At 39.6% G+C, this 25,592-nt stretch overlaps 1 protein-coding gene across 3 annotated transcripts in view; it reads left to right on the plus strand.

Annotated features, from left to right (window-relative positions):
* The first annotated feature begins 3,345 nt into the window (after positions 1 to 3,345).
* KIF11 (kinesin family member 11) overlaps positions 3,346 to 25,592 on the plus strand; it is a 50,785-nt gene continuing 28,538 nt past the window's right edge. The window contains exons 1-11 of one of the 3 annotated variants that reach the window (XM_049855580.1): positions 3,346 to 3,519; positions 3,602 to 3,690; positions 10,395 to 10,527; positions 10,986 to 11,083; positions 11,167 to 11,245; positions 12,274 to 12,459; positions 12,851 to 12,975; positions 15,442 to 15,532; positions 15,778 to 16,020; positions 17,198 to 17,293; positions 20,646 to 20,734. In XM_049855580.1, the coding sequence (XP_049711537.1) occupies positions 3,614 to 3,690; positions 10,395 to 10,527; positions 10,986 to 11,083; positions 11,167 to 11,245; positions 12,274 to 12,459; positions 12,851 to 12,975; positions 15,442 to 15,532; positions 15,778 to 16,020; positions 17,198 to 17,293; positions 20,646 to 20,734 (1,217 nt within the window). In that variant the 5' untranslated portion in view covers positions 3,346 to 3,519; positions 3,602 to 3,613. Of the gene's footprint in view, positions 3,691 to 10,394; positions 10,528 to 10,985; positions 11,084 to 11,166; positions 11,246 to 12,273; positions 12,460 to 12,850; positions 12,976 to 15,441; positions 15,533 to 15,777; positions 16,021 to 17,197; positions 17,294 to 20,645; positions 20,735 to 25,592 lie in introns of all 3 variants that reach the window. The other 2 variants (XM_049855579.1, XM_049855581.1) reach the window with 2 other exon arrangements.

Consider the following 25,592-nt stretch of genomic DNA (forward strand, 5'->3'; position numbering starts at 1 on the left):
AGAATACCAGAAAGATGTTTATCTATGTTTTATTGACTATGCAAAGGCGTTTGACCGTGTGGATAATAAAAAATTGTGGATAACGTTGGGAAGAATGGGAATTCCAGAACACTTAATTGTGTGCATGCAGAACTTGTACATAGACCAAGAGGTAGCTGTTCTAACAGAACAAGGGGATGCTGTATCGTTTAAAATCAGGAAAGGTATGTGTCCAGGTTGTATTCTTTCACCATACTTATTCAGTCTGTGTGTTGAGCAAAAAATCTGAGAAGCTGGACTATATGAAGAAGGATGCAGCATCAGGATTGGCGGATGACTCATTAATAACCTTGATATACAGATGACCCAACCTTACTTGCTGAAAGTGAAGAGGACTTGAAGCACTTACTGATGAAGATCAAGGACTACAGCCTTCAGCATGGATTACACCTCAACATAAAGAAAACAAAAATCCTTACAACTGGACCAATAAGCAACATCATGATAAATGGAGAAAAGACTGAAGTTGTCAAGGATTTCATTTTACTTGGATCCACATTCAATGCCTATGGAAGCAGCAGTCAGGAAATTAAACAACACATTGCATAGGGCAAATTTGCTGCAAAAGATCTCTTTAAAGTATTCAAAAGCAATGATGTCACCTTGAGGACTAAGTTGGGCCTGATCCAAGCCATGGTATTTTTCAGTCACCTCATATGCATGTGAAAGCTGGACGATGAATAAGGAAGACTGCAGAAGAATCAATGCCTTTGAATTATGGTGTTGGCGAAGAATATTGAATATACCATCGACTACCAGAAGAATGAACAAATCCGTCTTGGAAGTACAATCAATATGCTCCTTAGAAGCGAGAATGGCGAGACTTTGTCTCACATATTTTGGACATGTTATTAGGAGGGACCAGATCCTGCAGAAGCACATCATGCATGGTAAGTTAGAGGGTCCAGAGGAAGACCCTCACTGAGATGGATTGACACAGTGGCTGCTACAATGGGCTCAAACATAGCAAGTATGGTGCAGGACCAGGTTGTGTTTCATTCTGTTGTACATGGGGTCACTGTGATTTGGAACCAACTCGATGGCACCTAACAACAACTTTGTGCAATCCTCTGTTCTAGATACTGGGAAAACAACAGTGAACAGGACAGACATGATCTCTGATGAAACTTACATTCTAGCTCAGGAGACAGAAAACATACAGACAATGTAATTATAAACTGTAGTGTCACGAAGGACTTAAACAGGCTCCTGAGATAGACAATTATAGGACGGTGGAAAGACCTTTTTAAAGGGAAAGTTGAACTGAGATCTGAAAGATGAGAATGAATATGTCATGCAAAGAGCCAAAGAGTTTCCGGCACAGGGAACAGCAAGCATAAAGACCTGGCTGCTAGAAAGAACTTAGAAGCTCTGCAGTATAGTTGTGAGCTATGTGGAGAGTAGGTAGAGTTGACGTTGGCATAAGTAAGGTCTAGATCATGAGGTCCCTGCAGGGTATGGCAAAGAGTTTGAATTTTATGTGAAATACAATGAGAAGCCAGTGTAACTTTTTAAACAGATGAGGGACATGACCTGGTTTTTTTTATTTTTTGAAGATCCGGTCCTTTGTTGGGTGAATGCACTGGGGGTAGAGGATAGGAGCAGGAGTAGGAAAATCTGCCAAGGAGGCTGATGACAGTGGTCCACGGAAGAGATGAAGGGGACTTGGACGAGGGTGGTGGCAGAGAAGAAGCAACTGACGGGCATACCTTGGAGAAAGACCAACAGGACTGCACTGGACGGGGGAGTGAAGGAATCAAAGGTCCTATTTAGTGTCATGTGTCCATATTTAAAAGACTAAGATGGAAGTAAGGGGTTGACGAGTTGTTTTGGATATGTTGTTTGAGACGCTGGTGAGCCATCTAAGAGATGTAGGTAGATAGCTTACTATGTAGAATGGAGGTGACTAGTGGTCTGAGCTGTAGATGTTTCCCTGGGGAATATGGGGGAAAGGGGAGGAGCGAGAAGGAGACATTAGTGAGGGAACAAGGAGCTCTGGAGGCACAAAGGTTAAACGCTCGGCTGCTAAGCGAAGACTGGTGGGTTTGAACCTACCTAGCGGCTCCGCCAAGAACTGGTGATCAGCTCCCATAAAGATTACAGTTTAGAAAACCCTGTGGGGCAGTTCTACTGTCACACGGGGTCGCTATGCATCGCAAAGGCCTTGACAGCACCTAACAACAGAGAAGGAACACCAAGGGATACGACGAGCTTTCCACTCCGCCAGGCCGTTGCCTTTTCCAACCTGTTGCCTTCGAGTCGATTCCAATTTATAGCGACCCTTTTCTAAGAAAGTAAAATAACATCTAGGTCCCTGTGGGCTACGTGTGGACCAGAAGCTAGCTCTAGGAGTTGATTAAGGTACAGGCCGCTGTCTCATTATTTCCTAGGCCTCTGACTCAGTACTTCCCGGACTCCCAAACCAGATCAATCTCGGCTGCAACGCCCTGTGAACACCGCCTAGACGTCCATATGGTGCCTACGGAAAGCCGGAGGCCACTGAAGGCCGGCGAGCCGGCGAGCACTGCATGCTGGGATTTGTAGGCTGACCGCCGACGGGAGTTAGCGCAAACTCCTTGGGAGTCGGCTGAAGGCGCTCCTTGTAGTTTCAGGGAAGCGGGTCTCTAACCTGTATCAGCCTGCAGCGCTGCTGTCCTAACACGCAAATCTGATCCTGCCTGGAACCATTTAGCAATGATGACTTCTTACAAGCTGAAGAATAAATTCAGAGTCCTTCAAATGACATTTAATGTCCATTTCCTCAGGATTTGGTACCAGTGGTAGCATCATCTCTTAGCATCTCTTCATACCATTCTGTACGCCGCCTTCAGGAAGGCGGCTCGCTTTGGACCTCCCCAAGGGTGTTTGGGTCCCTCTCCTGTGTACTTCCATAGCTCTCTCTTATAATTCTCTAATAATACTCACGGCCACCCTTTCCTGAGCGCTTACTATGTTCTAGACACAGTCTAAACTCATTAATTCTCACCACCACCCTCTGAGACAGTTACTCTTATTTTCATTTTGCAGATGAGAACGTTTCGGCTTAGAGACATTATGCAACTTAAACAAGGCCACGCAATTGGAAAGTGGAGGAGCCAGAATGTTACCATAGCAATTTCAGTCTTAACCCGAATGCTACGCTGAGTTGTCACACTCCGTTCACTCCGCGTTTCCCTCACTGGACTAAAAACTGGGAGGCGATAGCAGAGCAGAGTTTTACATTCCCACGGGCCACGCCCACGACGACACCGCGTCCCATGGTGCCTTGCGCGCCCGCGCCGCGATTGGCCCGGCGACTCGGCTCCTTTTTCAAATTGAGGCGCGGAGTCGTTGCTTGGTTTCCCGGACTTCGGGAGGCGACGAGATTGGTGATTTCCGCGGCTGGGGCCGGTTCGGGGGAGAAGTCGTGGCCTGTCAGATCGCCAGGTGGAGAGCGGGAGCTCCGAGTCGCGTGTGTCGGTTCCCCCGGCCGCTAGGGAGGTGGGCACCCCGGCCCGCGCCGGCCGCCGCGCCCCTCGGCGCCTAGCAGCGCAGAAGCCCGCAGCTAGGCCTTGCTTTTTAGGCGAGGACCGTAATGGCGTCCCAGCCGAATTCCTCCGGGAAGAAGAAAGAGGAAAAGGGGAAGAACATCCAGGTGGTGGTGAGATGCAGGTAAGGCGAGGTTGGCAGGATTTGGATCGCCCGAGCTTTGCTCCTGGGTTCTCTCCTGCACGGTCTGCGACCCGACCTTCCTCCGTTCAAAGTTCCCCGCGTTCTGTTCGATAAAAATGATACTAGGTTGCTGTGATGAGTAGTGTCTATTTTCCGGGATAAAGCAAGGGCTGTATTGGATGTACTGGAGTGTATTTAAGCTGGTACTCAAAAAGCGCGTTTGATCATCGTTATTTAGTGAAAAGTGCATTCTTTTTTTAACTTATAAAGATGTTTCGCTTTTATATGCTGCTACGTCTAGTTTGTAGGTTTGGAAATAAGCTGCACACCTTCTTTGCAGATGTTTTAGCGCTTACATTGGGATTGTCATCTTTATCTCTAAAAACGTAATCATCTGCTCTAACTAGGTATTTTCTTCGTCACTAGTAAACATCACTGTATTTAAACTTTAAAAGTTAAGTCATAAGACGAGTGTATTTGTTGAAAGATCAAGGAGAAAATTTAAGCCAGTATAATACAACTATAGGTATAAGGTTTTGCTGCAACTTGGTCTTCCCTTTCTTTGCCTGTTGGTTCATAGACAGTTCAGACCCACACACCTTTTCCAGGGTGAGGGTGTAGGTGTGTAGGGTGTTAACCCTCCCCTGACAGGTTTCCAAATAACTTCTTAGTTTTAAAATGAGTTAGTAAAGGAAGAACATTTATAGAAATTTCTGCTTAGAAATTAGTTTATTAAATTTTTTAGAGGCCCTGCACAGCTTACTTGTTGTATGTGTGTTTTTGCTTTAAACACTGTACCGACAACTATCTTTGCAAATATTCTGTAAATCTAAAGGAATTCTAAAATAAAAAGGTTATTAAGAAAAACTGTATCCACGAACTTTCTTAGGCTATTACTCAGCTCTGGTGAACTGAATTGTAGATATCCAAGGTTTCTAAACTAGGTGTGAGAATCTTCGGTGATAACCTTAAGTCTGGGGGATTACACTTACCAGTTACAAGTTACTAGTTTCTTGTTTTGAAGATTTAGTTTTTCAACAGCCTATATTACAAATGCAATTTTTTAGATTATTTTGATTGTTTAAAAAGCCAGGCATATTACTTTTTCTCTGTAGTTTTCTTTTGATTTTTTTGTTTTACTGTTACAAAATATTTCAGCTCTATAAAGAGTTAAAAAGAACAGTGTACCAAACATCTGTGTATCTACCACCTAGATTAAGAAACAAAACAGTCATTACGGTTAGAGCCCCCTGTGTACTCCTTCTCATTCCTCTTCCTCCACTAGTTAATTTGGTATTAATCATCCCCATACAGGAGCCCTGGTGGCTCAGTGGTTAAGTGCTTGGTTACTAACCAAAAGGTTGGTGGTTCGAACCCACCAGCGGCTCCACAGGACCGTAAAGATTTACAGCCTTGGAAACCCTATGGGGCAGTTCTACTCTGTTCCACAGGGTCACTATGAGTAGAAATCAACTTGATGGCAAGGGGTTTGGTTTGGTTTTTGTATATTTCAAGACTTAGCTCTGAAGAGATTTCTTTTACTTTATCACCAGTGCAAAATGCTTTGTTGATAGTTGCTGTAGAGTAGACTCCAACTCATGGTGACCTCACGTACGACAGAATGAAATGTTGCCTGGTCCTGTGTCATCCTTACAACTGCCAGCAGGTTTGTTGTGGCTGTTGTGCCGCCGAGGGTCTCCCACGCCCTCCTTGGCCCTCCTCTTCTCCAAACATGATGGTCCAGGCAAGTCCCTGGGTGCAGTGGAAGCCTCTTGCTGCCAGGACCTCGCCTGTATCTTGACTGATGTGTGTCTTTGCTTATATCCTTTCTGGTTATAATAAATGGGTAATTTTAAGTGAAGGAGCCCCAGTGGCACAGTTGTTAAGAGCTTGGCTGCCAACTGAAAAGGTTGGTAGTTGGAACCCCCCAGGTACTCCGTGGGAGAAAGATGTGGTAGTCTGCTTCTGTAAAGATTTACAGCCTTCGAAACCCTATGGGGCAGTTCTACCCTGTCCTATAGGGTCGCTGTGAGTCAGAATCAACATGACCAAAATGGGTTTATGGGTTAATTGTAAGTGGGTAATAGGTTTTTTTTTTTTTTAATAGGTAGTCTCCGTGAGTTCTACGAGTCATTCTAGTGAATTATAGAACCCAGTGGGGTGCAGTGACAGTCAACAGAGAAACTGGCGTTTGCCTATTTTGCAGGGGCTTTTTTTTTTAGAAGGACAGAGCCCTAACTTGTGGAAACCCAACTCTGGGAGCTTAGGGTCAGAGAAAGTGCCACGTGTGTGGCTGGTGTCAGGACCATGCAGTAGGAAAGTGGGGATATGAATTAGCTTTACATTTTGGAAATTAGCCTTCTGTTGGCTATTATTAACATAGGTAAGGAGCCCTAGTGGTGCAGTGGTTAAGTGCTCAGCTCCTAACTGAATCATGTGCACTTTGAACCCACTAGCTGTTCTATGGGAAAAAGATGTGGCAGTCTGCTTCTGTAAAGATTTACAGCCTTGGAAACCCTGTGGGGCAGATGGACTCTGTCCTATAGCGTAACTATGCGTTGGAATTGTCTTGATGGCCACAAGTTATTAACACAGGTGTATAACTAGGAGTGAAATTCATTGTTTAACTTTTTGCAGAACTCCTAAATTGTTTTCTAAAGTGGCTGCACCTTTTTACATTCCCACTAGCACTAGAGGAAGGTTCCAGTTTTTCCACATCCTTGTCAACACTTATTATTTTCTATTTTTCTGATAATAGCTAACGGGTGTGAAGTGATATCTTATTGTGGTTTTGATTTGCATTTTTCTCAGGATTAATGAAGTTGAGCATCTTTTCATATGCTTATTGGACATTTATATATCTTTGGAGAAATGTCTAAGTCCTTTGCCCATTTTTAAAATTGGGTTAAGTTGTAAGTGTTCTTTATATATTCTGTATATTAAGCCCTGTCAGATGTATGATACCCCAAAATTTTCTCCCAGTCTGTACGTTGCCTCTTCATTTTTTGATAATGTCTTTTGATGCACAAAGATTTTTAATTTTGATGAAGTCCTGTTTATCTATTTTGTCTTTTGTTGCTTGTGCTTTTTATGTCATCTCTACGAATCCATTGTTGAAAACTATGCTTTCCAAAAATTTTATGGCTTTAATTCATACATTTAGGTCATTGATCCACTCTGAGTTAATTTTCATATATGATGTGAAGTATGAGTCCAATTTCATTCTTTTGCATGTGGAAATCGAGTTGTCCCAGTACAATTTCTCGAAGAGACTATTCTTTTCTCATTGAATGGACTTGGCACTCTTGTTGAAAATCACTTGAGCATAGATGTATGGTTTTATTTCTAGACTCTGAATTTGTCTATATGTCTATCATTATATGAGTACTAGGCTGTTTGATTACTGTATCTTTATAGTATGTTTTGATATTAGAACTTGTGAGTCCTCCTAAAACCAAAAAAACAGAATCTATTGCCCTTGAGTTGGTACCAACTCATAGCGACCCTATAGAACAAAGCAGAACTGCCTCATAGGGTTTCCAAGGCTGTAAATCTTTACAGAAGCAGTGCTGGTGGGTTTGAATTGCCAGCCTTTCAGTTAGCAGCTTAGTTAGCGCTTTACTGCTACACCACCCGGGCTTCTTGTGAGTCCTCCTACTGTATTCTTTTTCAATTTTTTGGGCTCTTTTTGGGCCCCTTGCAATTATTTGAATTTTTACATAAAAATTGATGTATTTGTTAGGATAATCAGCAGAAACCTTGCAACTTTTAATTAGAGAAGTCTAGATAGGAAAATAGTGGCTTGGCAGTACCTTCTTGTAGTACATACAGTCCTCAAAGTTCCTCTCTGGGATTTCTGATAACTTTCAGCAATGTGTGATCTGTGCGAATTTCCTATTCTGTCCTGACAATTTGAATGGTACGGAGTTGGTGACTTAATCACCTCATGGGGAGAGATTAGCACAGGGATGCCAGGAATAATAGACTAATTGGAAAAGCTTTGGCCACATGAGATCAATTCATGCCACTTGATCCTCTTGGCCTACCTCAATATAAGTGGTTCTGATTTAGTTTTGTTGAACTTTTAATAATACTGCATATTCATATGGGTTATATACATTGTGTCGGTTTACGCATAATTGGCAAATGACAGCATTACCAGTTATTACCTGGAAGTTGCTGAGGTAGATTTCCTGGTATTACAAATTTGGTCTTTGACCACTCAAAAACATGCTAGGGAGTGGGACATGCTAGGGGAAGTTGGGGTTTCCTTCTTAAATAAATAGCATCTTGGCTTGTTTAGAGATAAGGGGAAAGATAATTTCCTATGTGGAATTTCCTTCTAAAATGTGTGATACTTAATACAAGAAATAAACTCAGGTCAAGAGTGGGCCTCTACCTTTGGCCCAGATATGTGGTTGTTGTTGCATACCATTGAGTTGATTTTGACTCATAGCAGTCCCATGTGACAGAGAAAAACTGCCCCATAGGATTTTCTTGGCTGTAATCTGGCCTTTCTTCTGTTGCACTGCTGAGTGGGTTCAAACTGCCAACCTTTTGGTTAGCAGACAAGCTCTTAACCATTTGCGCTACCAGAGCTCCTAGATATGTGTAGTTGTTGTATACTGTGGAGTCTTTTCCATCATGGTGACCTTGTATGAATGCCCCATAGGGTTTCCTAGGCTGTAATCTTTAGGGGAGCAGATTGCTAGATCTCTTCTTCCGTGGAACAGCTAGTGGGTTTCATCCACTGACCTTTTGGTTAGCAGCTGAGCTCCTAACCATTGTGCTTTGAAGGGATCCTTAGATTTGTAGTACCTGGAACCCATTGCCATCGAATCAATTCTGACTCCTGGTGACCCTGTAAGACAGAGTAGAACTGCCTCATGGGGTTTCCAAGGAGCAGCTGGTGGATTTGAATTGCTGACCTTTTGATCAGCACACAAATGCTTAATCACTGCTCCACCAGTGAGGTGATGTTTAGAAGAGCATATAAAGGATGTTGAAAGAACATATAGCAAAAATTTAATGTGGTTTTGATTGAGACATGGATGATGGGAAGGACTCCTTGAGGAAATAATTTTTTTTTTTTAATTAATTTTTATTGTGCTTTAAGTGAAAGTTTACAAATCAGGTCAGTCTCTCATACAAAAATTTATATACGCCTTGCTATACACTCCTAATTGCTCTCCCTTTAATGAGATAACACCCTCCACTCTTTCTCCTCGTGTCCATTCAGGTAGCTTCTGGCCCCCTCTGCCCTCTCATCTCCCCTCCAGACAGGAGATGCCAACATAGTCTTACGTGACCACTTGATCCAAGAAGCTCGTTCTTCACCAGTATAATTTTCCATCCACTATTCCAGTCCAATCCCTGTCTGAAAGGTTGGCTTTGGGAATGGTTCCTGCCCTGGGCTAACTGAAGGTCCGGGGTCCATGGCCTCTGGGGTCCCTCCAGTCCCACTCTGACCATTAAGTCTGTTTTTTTAACGAGAATTTGGGGTCTGCATTCCACTGTTCTCCTGCTCCCTCAGGGTTTCTCTGTTGGGTTCTCTGTCAGGGCAGTCTTCGGTTGTGGCCGGGCACCATCTAGCTCTTCTGGTCTCAGGCTGATGTAGTCTCTGGTTTATGTGGTCCTTTCTGTCTCTTAGGCTTATAATTACTTTGTGTCTTTGATGTTCTTCATTCTTCCTTGTTCCATGTGGGTTGAGACCCACCTTAGATGCATCTTAGATGGCCGCTTGCTAGCGTTTAAGACCCCAGATGCTACTCTCCAAAATGGGATGCAGAATGTTTGCTTAATAGATTGTATTATACCAGTTGACTTAGATGTCCTCTGAAACTGTGGTCCTCAAACCCCCTCCCCTGCTACCTTGGCCTTTGAAGTGTTCAGTTTATTAAGGAAACTTCTTTGTTTTTGGTTTACTCCATTTGTGTTGACCTCTCCTGTATTGTGTATTGTCTTTCCCTTCACCTAAAATGAAACTTACCTACTATCTAATTAGTGAATAAGGAAATAATTTTTGAAGTTAAGTGCTTCCTTAGCATTTCAGATGAATGAGGACTCTTGATCCAGTCTGCTTGGGTTCATAACTCTGCTCTGGCACTTACCAGGGTAATCTTGGGCAATCTAGCTTTTCTGGGCCTGTTTTTTGAAAAATGGGGGTAATTAGAGTACCAACATAACAGTGTTGTCAGAACAAAGGGAGTTAGTTAATACATGTAAAGTACTTGAGATTGTGAGTACCTGGTACATAGTAATTGCCCTACGTATTAGTCATTATTTTTATGTTGTGCCAGGTACACACTGGCGAGTTTATATTTTAAACAAATTTGTCATACTCTTTCTAGTGAATCATAATGTAACTTGATCAGATTGTAAGAATAGTGGAAATACAATTCTGAAAAATAAATTTGGCGTTTTTTACAAGTTAAATTCTGTTAACATTTACTCTAAGAAGCTGTCAGAATTGTAATGTTTTGCATACTTTTGAAAGTTAAGTAAAAAACAACTGATTAAATTTTTGGGAATTAAGGCCCTTAAAATTCTGCTGTTGCTTTAGCAGTATTGTTTAATCCTCACCGCCAGTAGTGAAAGTAGTCAGAACTTCACATTGTTCTTAGTTGTCTGAAGTAGCTAATGAAAATGTCATTGCTAATCTGGTAACTAAGAGTTCTTGAATAACTTTGTGTATTTTTTTATAGACCATTTAATTTGGCAGAGCGGAAAGCTAACGCCCATTCTGTAGTAGAATGTGATCATGTACGAAAAGAAATTAGTATACGAACTGCAGGATTGGCTGACAAGAGCTCAAGGAAAACATATACTTTTGATATGGTACTTAATTTCTTTTTAAAATGGTGTTATTTCTTAATTACCTATTAATCCAAAGATTTCCTGGTATATATATATAACTCCTGGAAACCCTGGTGGCGTAGTGGTTAAGTGCTACGGCTGCTAACCAAGAGGTCAGCAGTTTGAATCCGCCAGGCACTCCTTGGAAACTCTATGGGGCAGTTCTACCCTGTCCTATAGGATTGCTATGAGTCAGAATCGACTCGACGGCACTGGGTTTGGTTTTTTGGTTTTATATTACTCCTAGGTTCTCTAATAGGTGTATAATTAGGAATTCCAATTGACTCTGAGATGTCAAATGGTTTCTAGTGGTGCTGAATGAATTAATATGCTAAACAAAATTATTAATATGAGTAACTTGGGATAATTTCTTTTTTGGGGGGAAGATTTCTTGAAGAAATTATTTTAAGAAATATTTAGATTTTTTTTTGTTTTGATAGGTTTTTGGAGCATCCACTAAACAAATTGATGTTTACCGAAGTGTTGTATGCCCAATTTTGGATGAAGTTATTATGGGCTATAATTGCACTATCTTTGCGTAAGTAGAACACTGTTTTTCAAATTGATGAAACATTTTATATAGGTGTATTTGTTTTTGATCACTTTTGTTAATTTTGACAGGTATGGCCAAACAGGCACTGGGAAAACCTTTACAATGGAAGGTGAAAGGTCACCTAATGAAGAGTATACCTGGGAGGAGGTATTTATTGTTTATGACAGACTTCTGTCTCTAACGTGGGCCAAAATTTAACTGAATAGAACTTGATTGAGGGCCTCTGTCTTGAAATAGAGAAGATCAGAGTACCCAGGTCAATGTAAATTTAGGATAAACTATTTTTTTTATTACTGTAGTAAAATTAAAGTATATGGTATGGTTCCCGTTTAATAAACATACAGTCTTGTTGGGAGAGAACCAATGTATTTGGCATAGTTAAATGACAAGACGGGTGTTTTGTACACAATAGTTAAAGCAGAATTTTGTGGAATAGTGGAGTATGAGTAGGGCCTGAAAGAAAGAGCTTCGTAGTGAGGGAATGAGTCTCAAAAAGCATAGTGGGGGTAGTATGTTACTTTCATTAGTGATGACCTTGAGTCTTCAAGAAATTATGATCACTATATTGTTTAATATAGAAAACATACAGTACATTTCACAAAGATTTCCATCAAATGTGTTTAAATCTAATTTAGTCTAATGACTAAGTTGATTTTCCAAATTATTAACATTTAGGTAGAACCTTTTTTCTAGTAGATATGTATTGGAGGCATCTATTTACTTTGTTAATGGATAATAGAATTGTAACCATAGGATATATGGAATAGACTGAATGCACAGTTTAAAAATTTAGAGATGCATAACAATTTTATTAAAGATACTTGGATATTCTGACATCTTTATGTCAGAATTAGTAACATTCTGTTAGATGGGCCATTTTAATCATTCTCTCATTAAAAGATGGAAAGAATTGTTGAATTTGGCTTTTTAAGTAGGTTCAGTTGGTTTCTGTGTAATGCTCAGATGTAAAGCTGGCTAACAGGTATGTTTAGAGTTGTGGAAGGGATGAAGAAAAATAATTACTGTTGAACAGACTGTTGTGAATGACTTGTCTTTGCTAATATTAGGTTTTTTTTTTTTTTTTTAATTTGCTTTGGTAAATTGTTATCTGTGTTTTAACTACCACAGTAAATGGTATTGTTTCTTTATATTAATCCTTATTAATATAATTTCAGGATCCCTTGGCTGGTATAATTCCACGTACCCTTCATCAAATTTTTGAGAAACTTACTGATAATGGTACTGAATTTTCAGTTAAAGTATCTCTGTTGGAAATCTATAATGAAGAACTTTTTGATCTCCTTAATCCATCTACTGATGTTTCTGAGAGACTACAAATGTTCGATGATCCCCGTAACAAGGTACCTCTGTCTTTGAGAATGAAAGGTCTCTAAATTTTAATGTGTGATGCTTTGAGAAGTCAGAATACTATTGTATTTTAACCAATCTAATGGATTTTTTTTTATATAATTTTTATTCTGCTTTAAGTGAAAGTTTACAAATCAAGTCAGTCTCTCACGCATAAACCCATATACACCTTGCTACACACTCCCAGTTACTTTCCCCCTAACGAGACAGCCCGCTCTCTCCCTACACTCTCTCTTTTCGTGTCCGTTTCGCCAGCTTCTAACCCCCTCCACCCTCTCATCTCCCCTCCACGCAGGAGATGCCAACATAGTTTCAAGTGTCCACTTGATCCAAGAAGCTCACTCCTCACCAGCACTAATGGATTTTTTTTTGATATTTTGTCAGAGAGGAGTGATAATCAAAGGTTTAGAAGAAGTTACAGTGCACAACAAGGATGAAGTCTATCAAATTTTGGAGAAGGGGGCAGCAAAAAGGACAACTGCAGCAACTTTGATGAATGCATACTCTAGGTAAGAAAGCTATAGTCTCCTCCCAACCTTATTTTCTTTTTAAGAAGAATTGGAAGCTTGGGGGAAGTCAAACTGGAGTGAATTGAGATATGTGGATTGTGTGCTCTAAGGAGGGGGCCTTGGTAATTGAGAAACTTGAGATTTATAGAGAAGGGGCCAGTATTAGAAGAATGTTGAAAGGAGGACAAAGAGAAGTTGAACTAGAGAAGTATTAGACTTTTTTAAGCAGAAATCTTTTTTTTCAAATGAAATTGTGCATGTGAGTCCAGTGTATATGATACTAATATGTGGCTGCTATAGTTGATTTAGGGATATTTGGAGGCTTACTTCTTCAGCCTCATGAAAGTGGCCCCTGAGGCACTTTTCTAGAGCTCCTAGGGATTCTTAGAACATAGTTTGAAAACCACTGGTTTGAATAAGGCTTAGAAGAAAGTCAAATGGCTTTATTTTAAAATGGCTTCATTTTAATGTAGGAAGACACATGATCACTAACAGTGGCTTTCTTTTTGCGGGGGAGGACATATTTGAGAACATCGCTATAGGATGAATCCTTAATTCTAGGAAAGCAGTTTACCAAGACAATGGTGTTTCTTTCTGCTGGTCTTTAAAGGAAACATCAGAGTGTAATGGGAAGAGCAATGGATTGAGAGGTAGATATTTGTGTTTAGTCCCAGCTCTACAGTTAACTAAATATTTGACTTGGGGCAACTAAATGAGCTTATCTGAACATCAGAGGCAACTAGGTAAATTTATATGAATATCAGTTTCCCTGAGCTACAAAATGATTGTTAAGGACTAAATAACTTACTTCTGTGGTCCCTTATCTTTGAAAATGTCTATAAAATGCTATAACAATTATAATTGCAGCTATGTAAAATATATTTGCATTTAAAGAAGGGAGAAAAATAGCATAACGTGAAAGTAGTTAAGATAATGAAATTGTAGGTGCTTTCAAAATTTTAATTAAATTTCCCTTTTAATGGCTTTTCGATAAAAGGGAAATTTCATTGATTTGTAACTTAATTTGACAGAATTTGGAGGAATGAACTGAAGACTAGGTAAATTTTCTTTTCTTTTCTTTTTAGCTACCTTTATCTGAAATATAAAATTCCTATTCTATGTTGTTGTTAGGTGCCATTGAATCAGTTCCGACTCATAGTGACTCTATGCACAATAGAATGAAACACTGCCTGGTCCGATGCCATCCTCACAGTCATTTTTATGTTGAGCTCATTGTTGCAGCCACCCTGTCAGTCCATCTCACTGAGGGTCTTTCTCTTTTTTGCTGACCCTCTACTTTACCAAGCATGATGTCCTTCTCCAGGGATTGATCCCTCCTGATAACACGTCCATAGTATGTGAGACGAAGTCTCGCCATCCTTGTTTCTAAGGAATATTCTATTACTCCATACATTTGTGTAATTTAGGACTCCCTTTTTCTTAAATGCAGACTAGAATAAAGGTCTCTTTTTATGAATTTATGTGCTAAAGATTATGAAAAGTTTATCCAATTTTCCAAAATCAGAATTGACTTCTATGTTTAATTACATTAATTCTATAATTTTAGTTTAGGAATGGGTAGATGATGGTAGAAAAATATGAGGTGAATATTATAATTCCAATCTATATGTTTATATCTTACTTGTACCCTCCCCTTTTTCTGTAAAAATGCTTAGTGTACTTTTTTTCTGAGTAATAACTGAAAACACAAAGAAGAAAGTTAAAAATTAGTCCACCATTAATGACTTGTTAATAAACATAGTGATGTTCACCAAATATCATTGATACAGGAAGGAAAGATGTCTTTGGTCTATATAATTTTGTTTCCCTCAGATAAAAGCTGAATGTCAGTATTTAGCATAAGGTAGACTTTTGAACACTTTATAGTCTAGCCACAGTTATTTTGTAGTATTTCAGTAATCATTACTATTTACAATTTTCTGATGTTCAGGAGGAGGAATTACGTATTTCTCGTGGTATTCTCAGAGAGGAATGTATTTTGACAACAGGGACTAATCTAATGACTTGCCTGGTGCTGCTTGAATTATGGTAATGATGTATTTTGAGTGGTTTTCTTATGAATAAGATTCAGTGCAAGCCTGTGTAAGAAGCGATTAGATCCTCGGACCCCTTCCCTTCTGACACATTCAAGGAACTGCCCCAACTCCAACCCACGTTCAGCTTTCAGAGATAACTAAGGATTCTAGTTCCTAAGTTTTTCTGGGCTTTAGCGGTTTTCAGGTAGATTCTTATTGGGGTCTCCCCTGCAGGGTGCAGGTATGAGAAAGCAAAAACTTAAAACACTGTTCTAGCTACCTTCCATCTTCCAGAATCTTATCACTATCTCCTGTCTGGCATCTTTCTCTGCCCTGTGAATTTCAATCTTCCTTGCAGTTTTGAATATTTGATTGAAAGCAAATAACGTTTTGCATTATAATGACTGGGCAACTCAATCTTGTTTTCTAGTCGTTCGCACTCAGTTTTTTCTGTTACAATACATATGAAAGAAACTACGATTGATGGAGAGGAGCTTGTTAAAATTGGAAAGTTAAACTTGGTAAGCATCTTCCTTAATACCATTGTTTTTTTCTTGACCAGTCACAGAGTGGCTTGAAATCTTGTACCTCTAAGCAATATTTTTGTAGTTACTGGGTTATTAGCTTTGTAGTGGTAGAAGAAATTTGTTAGTTATACAGAAATTATTTCGTTGGCTGTTTCATACATTATAGACAGTATGAGAATGAAAGTCTTCAAGTCCAAATTCAGTAGACTAAATATTTATTTTTATTTTTTAAATTAAAGGTTGATCTTGCAGGAAGTGAAAACATCGGCCGTTCTGGAGCAGTTGACAAGAGAGCACGGGAAGCTGGAAATATCAATCAATCTCTGTTGACTTTGGGAAGGGTTATTACTGCTCTTGTAGAAAGAACACCTCATGTTCCTTATCGAGAATCTAAACTAACTAGAATTCTCCAGGATTCTCTTGGGGGTCGTACAAGAACATCTATAATTGCAACAATTTCTCCAGCATCTATCAGTCTTGAGGTGAGCCCTTTGAAAGGTATATGCAAATGTCGTAGCTGTAATTCTTGTTTAGCTGCCACATGTCTAAAAAGTTCATTAATAAGCTCCTTTTGTTCTGTACTATATTATAAAAGAATGTGGACATTGCCCTTATATAGAAGAGAACACCACTGAAAGATTGTCTTTCTCCTTCCTGGCAGAGTTTTTAACCTTAAAAAGCCAATTAATTAATGGCTTTTTCCACACAGTCTTCAGAGAAAATTGCTGTGGTCATTAGTGCTATGGAAATTTAATTGAGGATTCAGAAGTGGGTCAGGTGGATGCTAGTGTTATATAGGCCGCTAGAGAGCATCGAAGATGGGGTTAGAGGTGTGAGAAGAGATGGAAAAAGTTAGCAAGAAAGGTGATAAAATCTACTTTTACTTTATTGTTATTATCTGTTTATCTGCTGTAGAGTTAGAAAAGCTTATAGAAGGTCTCTAGCTCCCCTGTCATTTTTTGAACATCTTTATTGAGATACAATTCATATAAAATTCACCCGTTTAAAGTGTACAATTCAACAGTTTTAGTATGTTCACAGTTTTGCAGTCATCACCATTTATCTAATTGCAGAACATTTTCATTATCCCTGAAAGAAACCCTGTATCTGTTAGCAGTCGCTCCTCTTATGACCCCTCTTCAGCCCCTAGCAACCACTAATCTACTTTCTGTCTCTATGGATTTGCCTGTTTTGGACATTTCATATAAATGGAATCAGTATGTGGTCTTTTTGTGACGGACTTCTTTCACTTAGCATAATGTTTTTAAGGTTCATCCATGTCGTAGCTTGTATCAGTACTTAATTCCTTTTTATGGCTAAATACTATTCCATTATATGGATAGATGACATTTTATTTACCCATTCATGGGTTGATAGAATATATTGAGTTTTAAGACTAATCTAAATGAAAAAAAAAATTGGATTGAATTATAAAATTATAAATTTAGAGTCCCTAAAAATTGAAGAGAAGGAAAAAGAGAAACTGTAAGTATCTCTTCAAAAACCTTTTTTGTAAAGTTTGGGAATAATAGTCCTAACGGGTAGGTTTTTAAACTAGCTATTACCATAAATTATTACCTGTAAGTTATATATTACATTTTAGATAGTATTACTACAATAATCTCAGTGTCTTCAGTGATTGGCCTTTTTTCATGACAGGAAACTCTGAGTACATTGGAATATGCTCATAGAGCAAAGAACATATTGAATAAACCTGAAGTTAATCAGAAACTCACCAAAAAGGCTCTTATAAAGGTAATTGTGAATTTTTGTGGAGTAATGTAATCCTATTTGACACATGTGAAAATAAGGCACTGAAACAGATCATTATTAAATAATCTGTTAAATTGCCTGTGGTAAGGCTTTTCATCTAGTGATTTAAACTAAATACCTTGTATGTTAAAAACATTTTTTTATAATGTTAATATGTTGAGTTTACCAGCTATATCAGTTTAGTTGGCACCATCAAAAAAGTTTGCACATTTATGAAATTTATTTATTTATTTGCAGCTTCGAGGCATAATTTACATACCATAACATTCACACATTATAAGTGTATATTTCAGTGGTTTTTAGTAAATTGATAGAGTTTTGCAACTTCACTACAATCCAGTTGTGGGAAATTTCTACTCGTAATTCAATCATTCTTTCTTTCTTTTTTTTTATTATACTTTAGGGGAAGGTTTACAGAGCAAACTAGTTTCTCATTAAACAATTAATACACATATTATTTTGTGACATTGGTTGCCATCCCCGCGACACATCAACACTCTCCCCTTCTTGACACTGGGTCCCTCATTACCAGCTTTCCTGTCCCCTCCTGCCTTGTTGTCCATGCCCCTGGGTTGGTGTACCCTTTTAGCCTTGTTTTGTTTTATGGGGCCTGCCTAATCTTTAGCTGAAGCAAAAGCCTCAGGAGTGACTTCATTACTGAGCTAAAAGGGTGTGCGGGGGTGATACTCTGAGGGTTTCTCCAGTCTCTGCCAAGTCAGTAAGTCTGTGGTGGTAGCCAGACAGCATCTAATTGTGTTGGACTCAGTCTGGTGGAGGCTGTGGTAGTTGTGGTCCATTAGTCTTGGACTAATCTTTCCATTGTGTCTTTGGTTTCCTTCATTCTCCCTTGCTCCAGATGGGGTGAGACTGCTCACAAGCTTAAGACCTCAGATGCTACTCGCCAAAGTAGAATGTAGAACATTTTGTTTATAAACTATGTCATGCCATTTGAGCTAGATGTTTCCTGAAACCATGGCCCCTAGAGCCCTCAGCCCAGCAATTCCGTCCTTCAGGAAGTTTGGATGTGTCCGTGGAGCTTTCATGACCTTGTCTTGGACAAGTTGTGCTGGCTTCCTCAGTATTGTGTACTGTCTTACCCTTCACCAAAGTTTCCACTTGTCCATTTAGTGTTTTTCCCTCTTCGGTCATTCTTCCTTCATTGACTAGCTGGGCTATCTCAGCTTCCCAGGGGTATAGTTCTTATAAGAAATGCAGGACAAATGCTTGATTTATTTCCTTTATTTGCTAGTTTTCAGAATAATTAGTTGGTTCCCTAACTCTTTTAGTGTCATTATAAACTCACTGGACTTCACATATTTGTGTCTCAATCCATTGTAGTTATTATCTTCATTGATATTTAAATTGCCTCATCTGTGGGCACCTCTTCAAGTCGGTTCCTGAGTCCCTTTCATTATCCTTAGTAGGTTTCCTTAGCTTCCTTCCCATCTTGTTGGGCAAGGTGTTCCAGGTTTATCTTGAATATTTCCTGTTTTAGCCCTAGAATCAGACATTGCTGTAAGGAATCCTAGTTCCTTTTAGTGTGAAATGCTATTTGGAGAGGAACCTGGTGTAAAAATGGCATGGAGACATCAGACTTCCTCCTCTAACTTCATAAGGAGGAGATAGAATCACCATCAACATCAGCCCAAGGCTGATTCCCATGAGGTGGAGGTCAAGCATACCTCTACTCTCCAGCCTGTTTACCAATTCTGATACCAGCCGTCCCTTCCGCAGCACTCTACTTCTCTGCTGGGTTCAGTAATTCATTGCAGTGACCACACAGAACCCACAGACCATACTCATAATTATGAGATTTATTAGGGAAGTAACAGGTTACATTTCAGGGTCAGAATCAATCTGGAAGTAACAGGAACAACTCAGGACACAGTTCTATGATCAGGACAGCTTTTTCTCGGCTGTGCCCACAGACAGGCCTCTGCCACTGGGCCCTCACTCTCGACCTTGGCCTCCACCCTTCTTTATTTATTGTGCTTTAAGTGAAAGTTTACAAATGAAGTCAGTCTCTCATACAAAAACTTATATACACATTGCTGTGTACTTCTAGCTGCTCTCCTCCTAATGAGACAGCATACTCCTCCTCTCCACCTTGTATTTCCCATGTCCATTCAGCCAGCTCCTGTCCTCCTCTGCCTTCTCATCTCACCTCCAGACAGAGCTGCCCACATAGTCTTATGTGTCTATTTGAGCCAAGAAGCTCACTCCTCACCAGTATCATTTTCTGTCTTATAGTCCAGTCCAATCCCTGTCTGAAGAGTTGGCTTCGGGAATGGTTCCAGTCCTGGGCTAACAGAAGGTCCGGGGACCAGGGCCTCTGGGGTCCCTCTAGTCTCAGTCAGACCTTTAAGTCTGGTCTTTTTATGAGAATTTGAGGTCTGCATCCCACTGTTCTGCTCCTGCAGGGATTCTCTGTTGTGTTCCCTGTCAGTGCATTCGTTGGTGTAGCCGGACACCATCTGGTTCTTCTGGTCTCAGGCTGATGTAGTCTCTGGTTTATGTGGCCCTTCCTGTCTCTTGTTGGCCCCCACTCTTGGCCTTGGCCCCCGCTTGGGCAAGTGTTACAAAGCTCTTTAGGTCTCCGATAAGTACTTGGAGGCACACCACTCTATCAAGAAGCCTCATTGCCCAAAGGCACTCAGCTCTCTCATTCCATTAGCCGGGAAACCCAATGTAGCTGCTTCGCTCTGTGGGCCACAAAGCCTATCGTGCCATATTGCATTGGTCTCCTGTTTCCTGCCGTCTTGTGCCGCTGCCGCCTACAGTGTTAACAGCTCTCCCTATCTCCTGGATCTAGGAAGTTCTCAGCACAGAGACCCAGGGTCCAAAGGACACATTCTTCTTGGTGGTAGTGAGGTTCCCCCCAACCTCTGGGATTGACTCTTTTTAAGCCTAACGGGATGGCAAAACAGATCAATCCCTTACAAGAGTTCCATGCACCTTATTTGCATTAGCAAAACCGTCCAGTCCCCTTGGTGGGCCACAAGCACCTTGTTTACATACATAGTCCCACCCAATCATTTTGTGGGAATTACGGGACCATGGTTAGAAGGATCATATTAAAGCAATTCACTGCACTGCACCTGGGCATTGGAAGTTGTGTCTTTTTCTTAAGAAGCTCTTATTTTTATAATGAGTACATTTGAAGGAGCTTTGAAAGCTTTTGAAAAGTTTTATTTTTAAACAGATTAATCATCGATCGAATTTGTACGTGTTTTAAAAAACATGAAAAGGCTAACTTTGTTTTATTTGTGTTATATTTCCTCCAAACTGAATGAAAAACTTAAGTGTTAACACCTACAACGTTTCTCTTGTATAGGAGTATACAGAAGAGATAGAGCGCTTAAAACGAGATCTTGCTGCAGCCCGTGAGAAAAATGGAGTGTACATTTCTGAAGAAAATTTTAGGTAAGCCCTTGGCTTCCAAGTTTATGGTTACTTCCTAAGACTAGGCATTTTCTGACGACCCACCATTTGAAGTAAAATTTACTTATGTGGCAGTAAGTAAAACCTTTTTGTCTAGTGCCTCCTATGACTGCTTCTTTTCATTTTAACATTAACAAGTAGTTTTCAAACACTTGTTTTAGAATGTTTTTATTAACTTTTTATATTTAAATAATTATAGATCCACATGAAGCTGCAGAAAGAGTACAGAAAGGCCCCATGTATTATTCTTCACACATCTTCCCTTAATGGTTACCTCTTTGTACTGGTTTCCTAGGGCTGCTGTAACAAAATACCACAAACCGCGGGCGGCTGATAAAAACAGAAACTTATTGTCTCACACTTCCTGGAGGCTGAGAGTCTGAGATAGGGGTGTTGTTGGCCATATAGTTTCATCCCGAAGCTTTGAAGGAAAATCTTTTTTATGCTTCTGTTCTAGCTTCTGGAAGCTCCAGGCATTCTTTGGCTTGCAGCTGCAGTATCACATGGCATGCTTCTTCTGTCTTCTATGTGTATCTTTTCTTTTATAAGGGCACCAGCCATTGAGGATTGGAACCCACCCTACTCCAGTATGACCTCATGTTAAGCTAACTAGTAACATCTTTAATGATCCCATTTCCAAACATGGTCACATTCAGAGGTACAGGGGTTAGGACTCCAGCATGTCTTTTTGTGGGGCACAATTCAATCCATAACATTTTCATGTATCTGTAGTACAATATCAAAACTAGGAAATTGAAATTGGTACAATGTATGTATAGTTCTATGCCACTTTATCATGTGTGTAGATTTGTGAAACCGCCACCGCGATCAAGATATAAAACTGTTCCATCACCACAAAGATCTCCTTTGTTACTACACCTTTCTAGTTACACCTGCCCACCTACCCTAACAGTCCCTACCCCCTGACAGCCACTAATCTGTTTTAAACTTTTTAAGCCTTGGAGTAGTAAAAACAGCAACAATATCAACAGAGAACAGAAGAGGAAGAAGGCAAGCAGGGTACTAGTGATCATAACTTGAAAATTCCTGATTATATTTATCCTGGAAGGTATTGCTGTTGAGTCGATTCCAACTCACAGGAGGATGAATTTGAAGGGCATACCTTTTCTTTTTTTATTGTACTTTAAATGAAGGTTTACAGAACAAACTCGTTTCTCATTAAACAGTTAGTAAACGTATTGTTTTATGACAATGGTTAACAATCCCACAACATGTCAACACCCTCCCTTCTCGACCTTGGGTTCCCTATTACCAGCTTTCCTGTCCCCTCCTGCCTTCTAGTCCTTGCCCCTGGACTGATGTGCACCTTTAGTCTTGTTGTCTTGTTTTGTTTTATGGGCCTGTCTAATCTTTGGCTGAAGGGTGAACCTCAGGAGTGACTGCATTACTGAGCTGAAAGGGTGTCTGGGGGCCATACTCTCGAGGTTTCTCCAGTCTCTGTCAGGCCAGTATGTCTGGTGTTTTTTTTTGCGAGTTAGAACTTTGTTCTACATTTTTCTTTAGGCCTGTCCAGGACCCTCTATTGTGATCCCTGTCAGAGCAGTCAGTGGTGGTAGCCGGGCACCATCTAGTTGTACTAGACTTAGACCGGTGGAGGTTGTGGTAGCTGTGGTCCATTAGTACTTTGGACTAGTCTTTCCCTTGTGTCTTTAGTTTTCTTCCTTCTCCCTTGCTCCCGAAGGGATGAGACCAGTGGAGTATCTGAGATGACTGCTCACAGGCTTTTAAGAACCCAGATGCTACTCACCAAGGTAGTATGTAGAACAGTTTGTTTATAAACTATGTTATGCCAATTGAGCTAGATGTTCCCCAAGACCATGGTTCCCACTGCTTCCATCCCAGCAGTTCCGTCCCTCAGGGAGTTTGGATGAATCTATGCAGCTTTCATGACCTTGCCTTCACAGGGCATATTTTTTATTAATAATGATAAAAATATTTATATCTAATTGATAACAATGAAAGGCATTTTAATATAATCTTTTACTGAACTTTTTTTATAGCTGTTACATTACATGATCACTGTAATACTATATAAATCATTTAATAAATTCAGTTTTTCCCACATTATTTCCAGTTATCCTGATGTGTTCCATCCTTCTGATTGGTTCATATGCTAACTTTAAAAATGCTAAATTTATATTGCATCAGTATCACAGGTTACTAAAAAATATTTCTCCTTTTATTATTTATATGTGACTTCAGTTTTTTCTGGTACTTTCATAGCCCATATCCAGTTGGCAAAATTTTTTTTTTTTAATTATTTTGTAAATTTGCATTTAATTTTTAAATTCAATCTGTTCTTTTTTTGTTTCTCTGTGGTTTTCAGATAGTCTTTTCCGTAGTGAACACCAGAGTGTTTCATTATGTTTTCAATTTTGTATTGTACTGTATCCTTATTTCTCTCACTTGTATATTTTTTAATACTTTAATTCTTATTTGATCAACACTTTTTATATTTTATGTTTGACATCAGAATGATCTTGGGTGCTAGAAAACTCAACTTCAACTGTCTTCAAAAGCCAAGGATATTTATTTGCTTATAAATGTGGAAAGTCCAGAATTAGAGAAAGCTTCAAGGTCAATTGATCCAGTAACTCAAGGACCCAGTTTCTGTCTCTTCCACCTGTTGTACTGAGTGTTGGTTTTCTTCTAGGGCAGGTTCTTTCTCAAGGATATGATGGGCAACACCAGAGCAGCTACATGCTACCTCATGTATGCACAAAGCTTCCAACCTACATAGCTGTCAAACAAAGAACACTTTGAGGAAAACACATTCAAAAGACAGATACCAAAAAAAAAAAAAAAAGGCACTAAGGAAAGAAAGATAGGGAAAAGTAAACTTCAATAACGTAAAGAATTTTCAGAAATAAGGAATATATGGTACCTGTTTAAAAACAGAAAGGGCAGGGAACAGAGAACAGGAGTTCTCTGTCAGTGACAATGAGAGGCTACCTTTAACTGTGTCCATATATGAACCGGTAACTGGCAAGGCAGTTTATATTTTATTGATTGTCCTAAGCCAGCCAGGCTTGGTTCCTGGAACTGGCTATGGGATCAGGCCCACCCAAATAGCTTGGCTTCTGCATAGTCAAGGGAGTGGTCATTCCCCAAAGGAAATTTGGATGTTGTGGGAAGGAAGAAATAGATGCTACTACACGTGGTTTTGCTCCTTGCTTTGGTAAGGGAGTGTCTTCTATTTTTTTTTCATCTTTTGCTATTTAATACATTATTATGATTATGATTGATTATCTAATTTCCTTGTCTTGTTGCCCATCTCATTGACTTTTTTTTTAGATTAAGAAATAACTTTAGTTTGTCATTCTCAGTATTAAAAAGACTGCAATTGCTCTCTGATAAGAGGCATAGTCTGAAATAAAGGTCTTTCTGAAAAGGCTTTTGGAGTTATTGCGCTATAAATCAGAGAAGGATCACAAAAACTGCAGCCAACATTTAAAACAGGTGTAACGCTCTACCCTAAGGTTAATAGCAGACGTTTTAAAGGTGTTTCAAAAATAATCTCATCCATGGAATAACAATGATGTGTTACCTCTTGTACATTCAGTATAACGATTTGAAATGTCCCATTCTATATGAGACCCATTTCCAATAAACAGCTGACATATTTAATCAAAGCACTGTTAGAATTAACTCTTTTACATATCAGTTCTAGCTTTTCCTTTAATCAATATCTCTAGCTAATAATTTTGGGAATTGCATTTGCAGAAGAATCTGTTAATTAAGCAAAGCATGGGGTAGGAAAGAGTTGGTAGTTACGAAGAGCAAGAAGAATACAGAAGATGGGCACGCGTGTCAGAAACTTGCTAATGCTCAGAAAATCGGAGACATAGTCTAGTGGGTCTCCTAGACCCACTAAAGCTTTGTGCTTGGGGAAAACATCTCTGACTTTTTTTTTCTAATTTTAAGAGGCTTCTTTGACTTGTCTTCAAATAGTTTTCTTTAATTTTATTTCTGCTCTCTAATTTTTCGTTTCTAACAACTCCTGTGCTGTGTCCCCTGCCCTTTCTGTTTTTAAACATAGCAATCTATTCTTTTATTTAAAAAATAGGTACCATATATTCCTTTTTTCTGAAAATTCTTTATGTTATTGAAGTTTACTTTTCCCTATCTTTCTTTCCTTAGTGCCTTTTTTTTTTTTGGTATCTGTCTTTTGTATGTGTTTTCCTCAAATGTCCAGTGTTCTTTGTTTGACAGCTGTGTAGGTTGGAAGCTTTGTGTATAGGTGAGGTTTGTGGACCTGTGGGTTCTCTGTAGGGTGAAAAAGTGTGGTCTAGGTGTTAAGTTTGGGGTTCCACCAAATGTCATTCTTTGTTGGGCTTTTTCATTTGGGCAGGGCTTTTCAGGCTTGGGATGATGCCCCTACTTTTCTGCTTGGAGAATATGCTGGCTGCTGATATTCTCAGATTAGAGTGGGTATAGGGGGCTGAGGATTCCACCATTCACTATGTAGGTTTTCGCTTAATTGCCTTGTTTCCAGCCCTGAACCTCACCGACCAACCGCCATTGTGTTATTGAAAGTGAAACTAGAGATTCCAGTGTAATTCCTCTACACTGGGGTGGATTTTACCTCCCAGAGGAGATTTGGCAATGTCTGAAGACATTATTTGATTGTCACCACTTAGGGGATAGTGCTACTGGCATCTAGTGGGTAGAGGCCAAGGGATGCTACCAAACATCCTGTAATGCAGAGGACAGTCCCACAACAAAGAATTATCTGGTCTAAAATGTCAATAAGGCTGAGAAATCTCTAGAGGATAATCGTTTGGTCTCATGAAGGTTTATGTTGTATGATGCTGATGGG

This window comes from Elephas maximus, chromosome 16, assembly GCF_024166365.1.
Source record: "Elephas maximus indicus isolate mEleMax1 chromosome 16, mEleMax1 primary haplotype, whole genome shotgun sequence".
NCBI classification, from domain to species: Eukaryota; Metazoa; Chordata; class Mammalia; order Proboscidea; family Elephantidae; genus Elephas; species Elephas maximus.